Source organism: Macadamia integrifolia, chromosome 4 (genome assembly GCF_013358625.1).
Source record: "Macadamia integrifolia cultivar HAES 741 chromosome 4, SCU_Mint_v3, whole genome shotgun sequence".
NCBI lineage: Eukaryota > Viridiplantae > Streptophyta > Magnoliopsida > Proteales > Proteaceae > Macadamia > Macadamia integrifolia.
Window position 1 is genome coordinate 26,088,344 of NC_056560.1, and position 14,426 is coordinate 26,102,769.

The following is a 14,426-nucleotide window of genomic DNA, read 5'->3' on the forward strand; positions in this document are numbered from 1 at the left end:
CTAAATAATAAAGCCTTCCCGATCTGGAAGCATTCAGTGACTAATTGTATTATGAAAGAACAAATAAAGGTCCTCACTATACTGTTGACCACTCTTCCTTTGTACAAATGGGCTTCCCCTAATAGGTTCTTCTTTAAACACACTTCAAATTCTCGGTAATCAATAGCCCTCCTTTTTTTTTTACATAATATTCCTTTAGCAAGGGCACCCTACTCCGGGTTTTGAGCCCATTTCCAAAGAAGCCGTTGACTGCCATGGCCAGAGAGAAGAGCCATCCCCGTTTTCACCGTCCTTTTGAATCAGAGAAAAGTTTGGAAATTAATTTTGTAGGATTCTCTTGTTCAAAGAGAACCCTCGAAAACATTGGCGTATGCCGCTTTGTGCGATGAGTACACGGTATTCTTTAGTAAAAGGTGAAAGAATAGTTCGCTTTGTGCTCACCACATGGCTGTGTGGTTTAACAAAGCTGAAGAGTCGCTTTTAAATAGTCTTTGGAGGGTTTGCTTCTCTCGTTCAATGTGAGACTGTTTCCTTCTTTTATCATCTATTCTCTCCTTACATCTCTCGACCCACTCGTCTTTTTGTCCATTATCTATTTTTTCCTTACGTCTCTTGACCCACTAGTCTTTTTGTCCAACACGCAAAAAATACTCAAAACTCTCAAGTGGGCTGAGCTGTAAACAAGATCAGATATGGATCAGATACAGGTCAATTTAGATTCCATGAATTTTATCATGGATCTATATTCAAATTTGTTAAATATGAGTATTGAATATTCATTTAGATCAAGAGGAAAAAAGAACAACACAAATTCCTGCTTATGCCACATAAAATATTTCTATAGCTAATGTTGAAATTGAAATACAATATTTTCATATGTATATTTGAATAGGAAATGTAATAGATTGTCTTAATGACATCTTTGTTGGTGTTTTTAGAACATATAATCTTATTTTGATTGCATCTTGCTTTATTCTCAATAGTTCTTTTAGGAATAGAAAAAAAAAAGGGTTTTTGAAAGAATTTAAAAGTGATTCACAATCATGTTATTTTCAAAATTTGTTGTTCTGTCTTATACATATTTTTTTTATCTGAAATGAAAATTTCTATCTTCTTTGAAAAAAAAAATGTGATATACTTAAAAAAAAATAAAAAGAAGTTACAAATTTTTTGACACTTGATGAGCTATCAATAAGAAATTCCTAATTGACCAAAAAAAAATTTTTTTTGAATAAAGAAATTTTCTATAAATAATATCTGTATTAATTATATAACTTAATATAACGAGAGGGTTCCTTGAAAGACACTATGACCCCTGCACCAGTACATGAACTAACAAGAACATAGGTAAAATATCAACGAGAATGAGATTTCTACCTTTTATGAGGAGTGGGGCAGTCATTTTTCCCCCTTTTATACTTGGTTGTAGGGATCACTGGTGTTTTAGACCTTTTTTTTTCCATTAATATATTAAATACTTTCAATAGGAGTATATTATGCATAATGATGTGAATGGAAATTAAATAGGTAGACATGTATATCCATCCATGCTCGACCAACCACCAGCAATGGCATTGCTGGAAATTGAGTGGGGTAACTAGTCTGTTTCATATTGCTTTCCAGCAGATCGATATAGGATTTCCTGTTGCTTTTGATGTTAATTTGACGAAAACTATCTTATCTCGAGTTCTTTGGCGCAATGGTTTCCTTGGAAATGACAAAGCTTTCCCTTTCAAGGGCCTGAGTGGGTGAAATGTCCCTCTCAAGAGGGGACGGGTTTTCTTTTTCTAATTTCTTTTATCTTATCCTCTGATGATCAAGAATTTTAATAAAGCTCACATCCTAATCTTAAAAGCAGATAATTAAGATTCGATCAAATTCTTACTGAGTCACCGAGTCATGACTTTCTATTATGTGCCTTGCCTTAGGGCATTGTACAATCTCGACTCGCTTAAATTATTCGTTACGTTAATAATTTCTTAAAGCAAACGATGCATTCATTTCTTTTACCAAAAAACTTATATATATATATATATATATATATATCCGATTCCTACAGAAATCTCCCAAATTAACCACAAAATTTTCAATATTTCAACATGAATAAACCATCTTCCTTACTAGTAATCACGTTTCTGGTACTCTCTCCTAATTTTCTCTTTCTACTGCAATGGCCTGTGACGGCTCTACCTCTCTATACCAATTCGCGTTGGATTGTGGATGAAAGCGGGCAAAGAGTGAAGCTGGCATGTGTGAATTGGGCTTCACACCTTGAACCGATGGTGGCCGAGGGTCTTAGTAAGCAGCCCTTAGATGTGATCTCAAAGGGGATCATATCGATGGGATTCAATTGTGTTCGGCTTACCTGGCCACTCTTCTTGGTCACCAACCGCTCCTTAGCCTCCATGACTGTCCGGCAGTCCTTCCAAAGCCTCGGTCTCGTCGAGACCATTGCCGGCGTCCAAGTAAACAACCCATCTCTGCTTGATCTTCTCCTCATCCAAGCTTACCAGGTAAGTGTGTGTTCTTTCATTAATTGGTTATAAATTTAGTTTAATATCCTGATAAAAAAATCTAGTTTAATATCTCTACTTTAATTTGGAAATGAAAACCTCAGGTTGTGGTATCCAACCTTGCGGAGAACAATGTAATGGTGATATTAGACAACCAAATTAGCAAGCCTGGTTGGTGTTGCAGTAACTTTGATGGCAATGGCTTCTTTGGTGACCGATACTTCGACCCAGATCTATGGCTTAAAGGGTTAACCGCAATTGCAACCATGTTCAACGGCACCACCAATGTGGTCGGCATGAGTCTAAGGAATGAACTCCGGGGACCCAAGCAAAACACAACAAATTGGTACAGGTAATTAGACTAAACACCCCCCTCTCCTCATGAACCTACACCTAGGAGTCCCTCAATCCACCTACCAGTCTCCCAGTTCAAAGTCTTAAGATGAAAGCTTCATATGGTATCAGAGCAAGTTTTCTCGTATTCACATGCCATCCTTGTATACATTATTGATCCTTTAACTCTTTTAGGTACATGCAAAAAGGGGCTGAAACAGTGCACGCAGCAAACCCAAATGTTCTTGTTATACTCTCCGGGTTAAGTTTCGACAAGGATTTTACATTCCTTGTCAAACAACCAGTGAACCTAACCTTTACTGGGAAGCTAGTATTTGAGGTGCATTGGTATTCATTTTCGGATGGGAAGGCTTGGGAGAGTGGAAACCCAAATCAGGTCTGTGGAAGTGTGGTGAATAATTTGATGAGGAATGCTGGGTTCTTGCTGGATCAAGGGTGGCCACTATTTGTGAGTGAGTTTGGGGTGGATCAAAGAGGTACCAATGTGAATGACAACAGGTACTTGAATTGCTTCTTTGGTGTTGCTGCTGATTTGGATTGGGACTGGGCCTTGTGGACACTAGTTGGGAGTTACTACCTCAGAGAAGGGGTGTTGGGAATGGATGAGACTTATGGCTTGTTGGATTATGCTTGGTCTCAATCTCGGAATTCTAGCTTCTTACAAAGACTTTCTACTCTACAAACTCCTTTTCAAGGTATGCCAAAATTCCACCATTCTAAAATTCAAGGGAAAAAGATAATATGACAAATATGACCATAGATAGAAAATATGGCAATTATGACCATGGATAGGCATGGCATGGATCGACTACAATTCAAAAATTTTAGTCAAAATCGACCATATATCTCATTCAGAACTTGATCCTTCACCTATGATTAAGAGAGAATCCATTGATTGAAGGGTTTGGAAGGAAAATTTTTTGCTGCTACCTAGGTTGCATGATTCCTTCTACCCCCTCCAACACGAGTGTGGATCAGGAATACGAGAACCATTCTAGTATAGTCTGATCCACATAGATGGAATCTACCACACGATTTTTTCTTGGATGGATCCTATCTCTATGGATAAGTCTTGTACAAGAATGGTTCTTGTACGAGAACTCGCTATGCTCTCCTCAGTCACCTGTACAATTCATGTGCCTACACTTGTCCCTGTAGTTTCCATAAATACCCCTCCAATTTCTTCCAGCACTTGCCCAGAATTCAAAAGAGTTGTGGCTTTCATTGTAAAATGCGGGACCTGGAATCTCTGATGTTAGGCAACATAAAATAATTCTCCATCCATCAACCGGACTCTGTGTTCAGCGTAACTCAATAGAAGAGCCACTAAGTTTAGGCTCTTGTACGGAGCCTGAAGCTTGGAGCTACACACCCCAAAATACTATAGTGCTTAAGGGGACATATTTCTGCATACAAGCTGATGGGTTAGGTAAGAAAGCAAAGCTTGGAATCATTTGCACTGAAGCTAACTCAAAATGGAAGGCAATATCAGACTCCAAAATGCACTTGTCATCAAACCTCTGCAATGGAAGCACAGTGTGTTTGGATGTTGACTCTAACAATGCCATAGTCACTAATCCATGCAAATGCTTAAGTAGAGACAACAGGTGTGATCCTGGAAGTCAATGGTTCAAGATTGTTAATAGCACAAGGACAACGAGATCAACCAGTACTACTGCCAGACTATTACCTCTTCCTAATTTATACGAGAAGGTTCGATTTGATCAATTGGAGAATGTTGGAGCAGTAAGTGAGACATGAACAACATTATAAGCTCTAACAAATGCCAAGTTAAATAGCAGGGCCACATGCTTGGAAAAGGCATTTTATTCCATGGACCTTTATGATGCATTGAGCTATATCTAAATTTTTCTAGTCTGAGTATCGGTTATTAATTGAAGTAAAATCTTGTTGTAATCAAGGTTGGTGAAAAAGAATATGTAACCTTATTTTTTCTTGAGAAAAAATGAATAATAAAAAATCCTATTATTGTTAAACATAATAATTCTCTCGTTGACTTTGATGTCTTAGCATAGTATCGTAATTTCGTGCATATAATTAACATGATATATGTAATGTATATTAGTTATAGGGAATTTGTATGATATCATTCCTCATGTATATGTCAGATACCCATTTAAGGATAACTGAACTGGATAGAAGTTATACATGCCCTTTTCTCTAGGGTTTCTCACAAGGGAAGTGGTAGATAAGACAACTTTAATATTCTTGTGTCATTTTTTTTCACTATTCACTTTGCGAGAATACAAAAATGAATAAGACATGTAAACAATTGCTTCTTCACTAATAAGATCAAGGTGCGGTTTGTGCGGTCTCACTGCCAAGCTGTAAGTGATAATAACACACAAGGCACAAGCCCCATCTATGGCTGCTTTCTTATTAAGATGTGAGATTTGATACCTAATTCACGCATGCTAGCTTCGCTTACTCTCAGTATAGTAAGCCGCAAATATGTTATTTCACAGACGGGAGGAGAGATAGCCTCAGAGTTCTTTCTCTTAAAAAAAGAAAGAAAAATTTCCTTTGGTTACCCTTAAGACTCGAATCATTTTAAGCACCTCTAATTACTCTAAACAGGCCTAGCCAAATTTCTAGCCATGAAGGTTTCAATCTAAAGAGTTGTCCAGGATAAATAAAACCGAGAGAATGATGATAGCTATTGTGGTAGTGGTGCATTTTGATATGATTAGGGCCAATGGGGGTAAGCCTAGACCCAACCCTGAGAGTTGGATTTTTGTTACCTTGAGTCACGACCGGGCCTGAGCCCAGGCTTAGCTAAGGGACTTAGAGTTGGACTATGATTTTTACCCAAACCGGCCATGTTTCACCCCTAGTTCTAGTTACCATGACGCCGTCAAATATCCAATCACTTTGGGCATTCCCAATCTCTATCCACAATATTTATTAGGTTTTTTATTTTTTTGGTAAATGATTCACAGTATTCTATTTTGGTAAACAGCCACAGTATTTTTATTTCAATACAATACAAACTCTTTCATATATATCCCTTCAAAATAAGACCATCTCACGTCTATCCCCTTCTTCTCTCTATATATAAGGTTCGATCCATCACTTAATACATCTTCCGTAGTTCACAGGGCAATAACCTTCACCATGAAGAAGTTATATTTCTTTTCTGTGCTTCTTTCTTTTCTACTCTTTTCTCCTACGACTACTGCTCTGCCTCTTTCCACCAACTCAAGGTGGATCGTAGATGAAAATGGGGAAAGAGTGAAGCTAGCTTGTGTGAATTGGATATCACATCTCCCACCATTGCTGGCCGAGGGCCTCAACAAGCAGCCCATAGACAAAATCGCCAATCGAATCACCTCAATGGGATTCAATTGTGTTCGTTTTACATGGCCTCTGTTCATGGCCACAAATAAGTCCATAGCTTCCATGCCTGTAAGGCAGTCGTTTGAGAACCTCGGCCTCTATGAATCCATTGCAGCAATTCAAGTCAACAATCCAACTTTTCTCAATCTCACCATCATAGAAGCTTATAAGGTATGGTAAAGGCTAATTTCGTGACATGTATTAGTATTTCATCTTTCGCATAACAATTTAGGGTAATTTGTGGTGAGGGTTTTTGTTTTTTTTGTTTTTTTTGTTTTTTTTTGTTTTTTAGGCTGTGGTGAAGAGACTTGGAGATAATAATGTGATGGTGATATTGGACAACCACATAAGCAAGCCGGAGTGGTGCTGCAGCATAAAAGACGGCAATGGCTTCTTTGGGGATAAGTACTTCAATCCGCAACTTTGGCTTAAGGGGCTCTCTCGAATGGCGACCTTGTTCAAGGATACAAGCAATGTCGTCGGCATGAGCCTTAGGAATGAGCTCCGAGGGCCTCGTCAGAACGTACCCTTTGGTACAAGTAAGTGTTGAAGAGTAAACATTAATGCAGTAACGCTCCTTATTTTGTGGGTTACTGGGTACGAAAGAGACTGGAGAAGCATTTATTTTTGCAGAACCATTATAAGCATTTATGTTTTTGCAGAACCTAATAATTCTCGATGACTTCATTGGCTAAGTCTGGCAATGGGTGGTTCCACACTTCCACTACTTCCACGGTTCTACCCTGGAATTAATGGCTCACTTGCCCTAACCAAACCCATGAAAGCTTTTCCCAAACTTTGAAATAAGTGGATCCTAAAGGTTATTTTAAAGGGTATTCTAACAAATATATCTGTGGATATTGTTGAGAATTGATGTCTTGTATTCTGTGGTAGAATCCGGGATTTTTCTTTCTTTTATAACAATTTTAGCAATGAAGGTTATTAGGATAATTAGGAATTCTTGAGAATTTTTTTTCCCAATTGCTAGTGAAACTGTGATAATCTCTCTATGGACCTATGTTTTTTTTACTATTTTTTTTCTATTTTCTGCATCGTGAATAGAGGGATTTGCTTTTTCTACAGGTGAGGTATTCGATCTGGTAAAAATTTATATAAATATTTTTTTACATGGGAGTAATTTTAGAAATTGCATTTTTATATTTTCCGTTTGAATTGGTAGCAAGGGGTTAGAAGAGTCAAAAGTGAATTCTTTGTAAATAGATAACATGAAGAATTGAGCTTGTAACTCTCTTCTCCATTTCTAGTGAACTTGCTCTCATCTCACTTTGGACCAAGGATTTAAATCTCAGGAACCATATATAACAATATGGACATTAAGAAAAAAAAAGGGTTTTTTGACGATGTTGCCCCTTGATCCAGGATTGGCTAGGTATCAGTATCATATCTGCTAATCTAATACCAATTCTTAGAACCTTGCTGTGGACAGACACTTTGCGAAACATGGTATATCCTTGCATTGTGATTTTTGATTGTTTTCTTTTTTCCTAATTTGTGTTTTCTACACTGTGGATCAAGGATTAAAGTATCGGTATCGGTCACTGTATCGGCCAGTCAAAATTAAGATACGTATCGGAAGGTATCGTATCGTATCGGAGATACACTAAGATACGCTAAAGATACTGATAACATGTATTATGCATAAACACTAAATTGAGGGTATCGTATTAAGAATTCAAGGTCTGTAGTTGTCCCATAAATGTAAAATCCTTGTTCCCAACCTTGGTGTATTGATGCATATCGGTATGTATTGTAGGATATATATTGATACGAAATGATTTTAAAAATGCAATGTATCGTATCGGTGTGTATCGTATCGACCGACTAAATTTAAGATACGTATCGGAAGGTATCGTATCGGTATCGGAGATACTTAAAACCATGCTGTGGATATATAGGTTTCAATTTCTACAGATATTGAAACACTTGTCGAAGTCACTAAAATTCTCCTTCACATTTCAAAAACATTAGGTACATGCAGAAAGGAGCTGAAACAGTGCACGCAGCAAACCCTAATGTTCTAACTATATTATCAGGTTTTGATTTTGACACAGACTTCAGGTTTCTCCACAAAAAACCTGTGGAACTGAGTTTTAAAGGGAAGCTAGTGTATGAGATTCACTGGTATGGATTCTCAGACAAAAAGGCTTGGGCGGCTGGCAACTCAAACGATGTGTGTGGAAGAGTGGTGAATAAGATGAAGCAGAAATCACTGTTCTTGCTTGATAAGGGGTTTCCTCTGTTCATGAGTGAGTTTGGGATTGATGGGAGAGGCATTACCGTGAATGATAACAGATACTCCAATTGCTTGTTTGGAGTTGCAGCTGATCTGGATTTGGACTGGGCTTATTGGACCCTTGTTGGGAGTCATTACCTTAGACAAGGTGTGTTGGGGATGGAGGATACTTATGGATTGTTAAATTGGGATTGGTGTGGTATAAGGAATGAAACCCTCCTGCAAAGGATCTCTTCTCTCCAAATTCCTTACCAAGGTATGTTTCTTCCTTGGCCCATATTTGTTTCCTTGTAATTTTTTTCTTAGATATATTTTATGATCGAGTTTTTCTTAAGCCAAGGTGAATGGAATCCCTTGATTGCAGGTCATGGGAGGGTATTTTTGAAAACACATTAAAAACATATAGGGATTTGTGAACCTTAGGATAGTATGGTGAACCTTCATGCAAGGTTGTTCCATGTTTTTTTTTTTTTTTTTTTTTGCTTTGTGTAAGCAAGTCAAGGTCAAGCTCTGGGTCATTAAAGTTGGTTCTTGTGCTGTTGAACCGAAGCATGGAACTTATCATCTTGCATAGAACCGCCATGCCTCATATTGAGAGGTAAGGGTTGCACCACTTATGGTTAGGGTGCATACATACCTTTATTTTTTATTTTATTTTTTGATAACATTACATACCTTTATGGCAGTATAGAGATGAAGACATTTATAAACCATCTTCGGAGAATTTGATAGAGTCCAAGCTAAGGTGGAGATTGTTTCATATCTGTATTCTTGATCTTATTGTAATAATGGTGAATAGCGACATCAAGCATAGGGAATGCACTGATTTGGAGTAGTATAGTTGAATTTCTTGTATTTTCTCCAAATTGAATGTGAAAATCAGGATAAACCAATTACCACATATGGCATATAGATGATGGGTGAAACTGATAATTAATATCTGAAATTTTTTCTTACCCTTTTCTTCATTTTATTCTTTCAACTATAATTTATAAGTGGTGAATCGAAGAAAAAAAAAACCATCATTAGCTGCTGAGAGGACTCAAATCTACTTCTACATGCAGAGTTCTTCTAGTTTTGTTGAATTGGTTCTATCTCCAGAGGCAGATGCCTTTTGAATTCCACATAAGGGTAGGCAACAGGATAGTCTTCACCTTTGATTCTCCATCTGAAAGCAAAACCATAAAACAACAATATAGGGAAAGATGGTGTATTAACAGTCTTAATAATAATGAATCATGGTGGAATTAGACTTAGTTATGCTATTTATGTATCTGAAGTACTAATGACATTATTTATTCAAACTAAATAGAATAATAATAATAAAGGAAAAAGTTTTACCTGTAATTGAGTACAAGATGGTGAAGAAATAATGCAGTTTCTAATTTAGCGATATCGGCACCTGGACATAGACGCACTCCCCCGCTGAACGCCTGCACATTTATACCTGTCTTTTTACCCTGTTTAGCAACATGAAAGAAAAATGAAATAATGAATTCTTGACAGCTTCACTAAGTATGGAATGATCATGATTTTTCTATTTTGAAAAAATAAATTTTATCAGAAAGGAAGAAAAGAAGAGAAGAGCTGAGCCCAGGGTTTTAAAAAACGGGGAATCGGATTGAAAATTGTCCAATTTGCCTTGGAATCGGATGGCACTGATCCCGATTTCTATCGTTATGAATCGGAATGTTCCTTTCAATATTCGTCGGTGGGTTTTCAAATCAAATGGGCTGTAAGGGAAAAAAAAAAGTCAAATGGGCGGATTTTAAGGTTATTAAGACCGATTTCGGCCAATTCCAAGTCTATCTGAAATTCTGAATCGAATTCGGCCTCTGCCGATTCCGTCACGCCGATTAATGTTTTCAACACCTGGCTGGGCCCTAAATTATATGGTAAGCTCATGATATAAGGCCCCTTTTTTTTCAGGTAATGAGGAGCCCCAGCCCACCCTTATTTTTATGGGTAAAAACCAGGCCCATGTAAGACCCCTGCAACCAACATGAACCATTGAGCATCTATCTACCTGGCATGTTAATTGATACGTACAACAAAGGTGGGTGGTGGGCTACTGTGCTGTGCTTGGTTGGGATATGTGAGCCTTTTTGTGAGATCAAATTGGGCCAAGGGGCCCAAAAATATTGATAGCGATAGGTGCTCTAAGGAAGAGTGGAACTAATCCCACTGATTCAGTGATTGGGATCCTATGCGTTAGGGACGCTTCACAAAGGCGTGTTAGCCTAGCAATGTAATAGCTCACTAATCAGAAGTAAAAGCTAGATTTCCTTTCTAAATGTAAGATAAGATAATATTCCAAATCAAGCCATTAAACCAGACCAAATGGTTCAAATACCTGGTTCAACTATTGAAAAGTTGTGATTGGCAATGGTCCAACCAGTTTGGTCTGAGTTTCATAATATTTCTTTTTATGTTACAGAAGGGGGGGGGAGGATTAGATCCTCTCAGCTTGGGGTGGCTGCAGAGATCCGCATACAAAAACTAAGGGGGGGGGGTTTACTATATATGGAAGGTTGGATTAAGAGGTACTTTCTCTTCTATATTTATGGAAGAAAGAAGATATTGTATTGTAAATATATAGTAGAGAAAAGTACATACTGCCCATCTCCATGGATCGAACTCAGAGGCATTTTCATGGAGGGATGGATTGAGATGTACAGCGGTGAAGATGGGAAGAACCTTCCATCCAGAAGGAATGAAATATCCTGCATTCGAAAAACACCATTGCTCATCAAAAAAAAAAATTAAATTATTTTTAAATAAATAATATAAAACTAATCTATAAACAACCAAATATTTTCACATTGGCAATTAACCTTTGTAGTTGACATCTTTGATTGCCTTCCTATGGACAAACTTGACTATGTTTCCACACCTTAGAGTTTCGTTTATAACCTGCAAAAGGGTTTCCATGAACCAAACTCATTCTTCATTAGTCCAATCATGAAGTTCCTATACAAACCCAAGAAGCAAATGACATTGAAGCTTTAATATTTGTGTTTCTGCTTTATTACATTTTGTGTGAACTCCATTTTCTTGTAATCTTCCCAGTTCAAGGGCTCCCCCTTCTGCATCCCATGCTGTTCCTCCTATCAATAATAACCAAGTCAACAAACCCTTCAAGTATTTTTTGTTCTTGTTAGAGAGAGAGAGAGAGAGAGAGAGAGAGGTACCTTTAATTGTTTAAGAGCATTTGGTGAGTGAACAAGAAAGTAGACGGTCATGGCCAAGAGAGTAGAGGTGGTTTCATAGCCTGCAAGGAGAAGGTCCGCTACAATACTCACTCTCTCTTTATCACTCAATTCTGTACTTGACAAAAGCAAATCCAAAAAGTCTCCTTTTGCAAGCCCCACACCCCCCTTTCTGCGCTCTTCCATAATAACTCCCACAGTGGACGAAATATTTGCTCTAGCCTGCACATTAACCCAATTGAATATCCATTCGATCAAGAAGAAGAAGAAGAAGAGGCTTAATTTGTCTCACTTCTTACTTTTGAGTCAACTACAAATGAAATCAGTAGTAATTACCTTCACAGCTTTGGCATATGAGGTTCCTGGTACATTTAATGGGAGAGACACCAAACCCTTCATGAAGGTAAGAAATTCTCCTAGTAATATAGAGCTCCGTGGGTCTTCTGCTTCCAGGCTTAGTATTTGCTTCACCATAAGATTGAAAGCAAACTGCCATATATCACAGAAAAATCGTTAGAGATGGAATCAAAGAAATATGACATGCATGATAAATGTTTTTATGTACTACTACTAGATGTGTCAAAAGAAACCGTCAAGCAGTAGTAAATGTCTAAAAAGAAACCGCCAGGAAACTGTACTTGCCTTGTTGGCTTCCCTCATGAATATGACTTCGTTTCTCCCCTTCCATGACTCCATCATTGAGGTGACCAGCTTATCTATGTCATCAAGATACTCTAGTCTTGACTTACAGATATTGGTAAAGCTAAGCATGAAGCTCCTTAGCTTCTTATGAACATCACCTGTGACAACAAGCAAAGATTTGTCTCCGAGTATTCCATGGATGTTCTTGGGGTAGCTGCACTGGAATAATTTCTCTTCATTCTGGAGGATGAACATATTCAGTTCGTGATCACAGGAGACAATGGTCGGAAACCCAAATAGATGGGACTTAAAAATTCTCCCATACCTGAAAAATATAATAGGAGAAAAACCCATTTTAGTAGATCAAAATTTTCAAAAACTGATCGAAGATAGCCCATTTCAATACAATCAAGAATTTTGCAAGATCAGTATAGTTTTGTGATTTAGATGAAGAATTGGGTATTGAAGAGGGAAAAGAAAGGTAAAAATTAAGAATAGAGAGAATAATCACCTAGAGCAATGTTCTTCTAAGAAGTTCCCCCTAGTGTAGGACTTGTGTGGCTTGAGGAAGGCAAGAGTTTCTCCCAGGAAAGGCCATCCCATGCTCCCATGAGGTAAGCGCAGTTGTTGTTGTTGTCCTTGGCTTTAGGCTGACGTTTTACAAAGAAGAGATAAAGGAAGACAAAGCCCACAGCTAGTCCTAACCACATAGCTTTTGAATCCACTTTCAGTAGCGAGAGGTTGGTGGGGAGGTGTCTTGCTGCCTTCTCCCTAACATATAAAACACTCCTTAGTGAGAAAGATAAGCCATCTGATAATAATGCTTTTCGTATGGGTTCTCACTTCTCAGTCTCTCTCCATTGGCTTTGGCTTTAACGCTCCGGCTGGCCCCTTATGTTTCACATTATCATACTTTTCAAGCGGTGCCATTGGTTTGCTTTTAATTAATGCTCATCCCCGAATTTCCCCATGTTTTCTAAACAGGAAATGATCTTAGGAGAGAGAAAATCTTTTGGTAAATTGTAATAACTGAACTGTACAGAAAATCTTAGGACATAGAAAATCTTATTCAAGGGTGTGGAAGAACTGTCTTTTACAAATCTTTTTCATTATTTGATTGGATTAGTATAATTCCAAGATTTGTTTAGGCTTTAGATCCCTGAGATTGCCTTCCAAAACTTGGAAACTCAAGCAAGTACAGAGTATGGCCATTGATTGTACGAGACAATATTCAACATCTGTCCCACCTTCTATCATTGCAAGGATAAAAAATGGTATATTTGAAACAAAAATGACAAGTGTTATAAGACCGAGTGATCGTACGAGAAGGTGATCCATTTTCAAAATATTCAAGTATTGAGGGTGTAATATAAAATGGGATTTTCCCAATACTATGTTTAAGAATTCAATAATTAATGTGGCAAAGATTTTAATTGTTATATATGTATTATAAAATACATTTGAAATCAAAAATCAAATGTGACCAAAATTACCTAAATGGTAAGATTTGAAAATGCTAAGGCATAGCCTTGGTAAGGTGGTAAAGCATAGTTTCTAAAACAAGAACGGAGGGCAAACCGAAAATGGTTTTTTAAGTTCATTCCACCTCCACCTCCACCTCCACCTCCACCTTTCTGTCGTGAGGTGATCGCCAGACCCATCCCACGCACTTTATTTGGCATTGGCAATAATGATATATTTGTCTTTTATCAACCAATTTTGCTGTTACGAGTGACGATCAAGGCTCCTTATTGGTAAACAGGGGCTTGAGTTTCTTCTTCTTCTTGGGGCTTTGAGGTTTTTCGTTTATAATGCATATTAGTGTGACATTGACCAGGGGCAACCGGCTGGGGCGGGGCTGCGCGAGATCCACGAGTCAGGAAAAGGAGGCATTCAAAAACGGCGGCTGCTGCACAGGGTGGGGAGAATACGTACGTGAGGGGAAGGGAGTGAGGATGGCCGAAATTACATCATTGGCCTCTTTATTATATTGCTTTTTTTTGCTCAAGTCTTTCTTATATTGCCGCATCCTTGTATTATGGGTAAAAAAAAAAATACCGTTACAAAATGTGTATAACCACTTAAACCGCATTTGTT

General features: G+C 37.8%; 2 protein-coding genes, 1 non-coding gene and 1 pseudogene across 3 annotated transcripts; 2 read left to right on the forward strand and 2 right to left on the reverse strand.

Moving 5' to 3' along the window:
* Window positions 1–336: 336 nt before the first annotated feature.
* LOC122077688 lies at window positions 337–450 on the reverse strand. Its single transcript, XR_006139929.1, has one exon. It is a non-coding gene; the product is annotated as a U5 spliceosomal RNA (small nuclear RNA).
* Window positions 451–2,045: 1,595 nt separating this feature from the next.
* On the forward strand, window positions 2,046–4,890 carry LOC122075185 (glycosyl hydrolase 5 family protein-like). The gene is made up of 4 exons (XM_042640129.1): window positions 2,046–2,513; window positions 2,618–2,865; window positions 3,042–3,562; window positions 4,105–4,890. Exons 1-4 carry the CDS (start codon window positions 2,100–2,102, stop codon window positions 4,626–4,628), a joined length of 1,707 nt encoding a protein of 568 aa, XP_042496063.1. The 5' UTR covers window positions 2,046–2,099; the 3' UTR covers window positions 4,629–4,890.
* Window positions 4,891–5,871: 981 nt separating this feature from the next.
* Window positions 5,872–9,191, forward strand: LOC122075958 (glycosyl hydrolase 5 family protein-like). The gene is given in 5 exon segments (XM_042641190.1): window positions 5,872–6,395; window positions 6,517–6,751; window positions 6,754–6,763; window positions 8,214–8,734; window positions 9,165–9,191. Coding segments are annotated over 5 exon segments (1,164 nt in total). The 5' UTR covers window positions 5,872–6,002; the 3' UTR covers window positions 9,170–9,191.
* A 197-nt stretch (window positions 9,192–9,388) lies between these two features.
* LOC122075957 lies at window positions 9,389–13,197 on the reverse strand (annotated as a pseudogene).
* Between the last annotated feature and the right edge of the window lie 1,229 nt (window positions 13,198–14,426).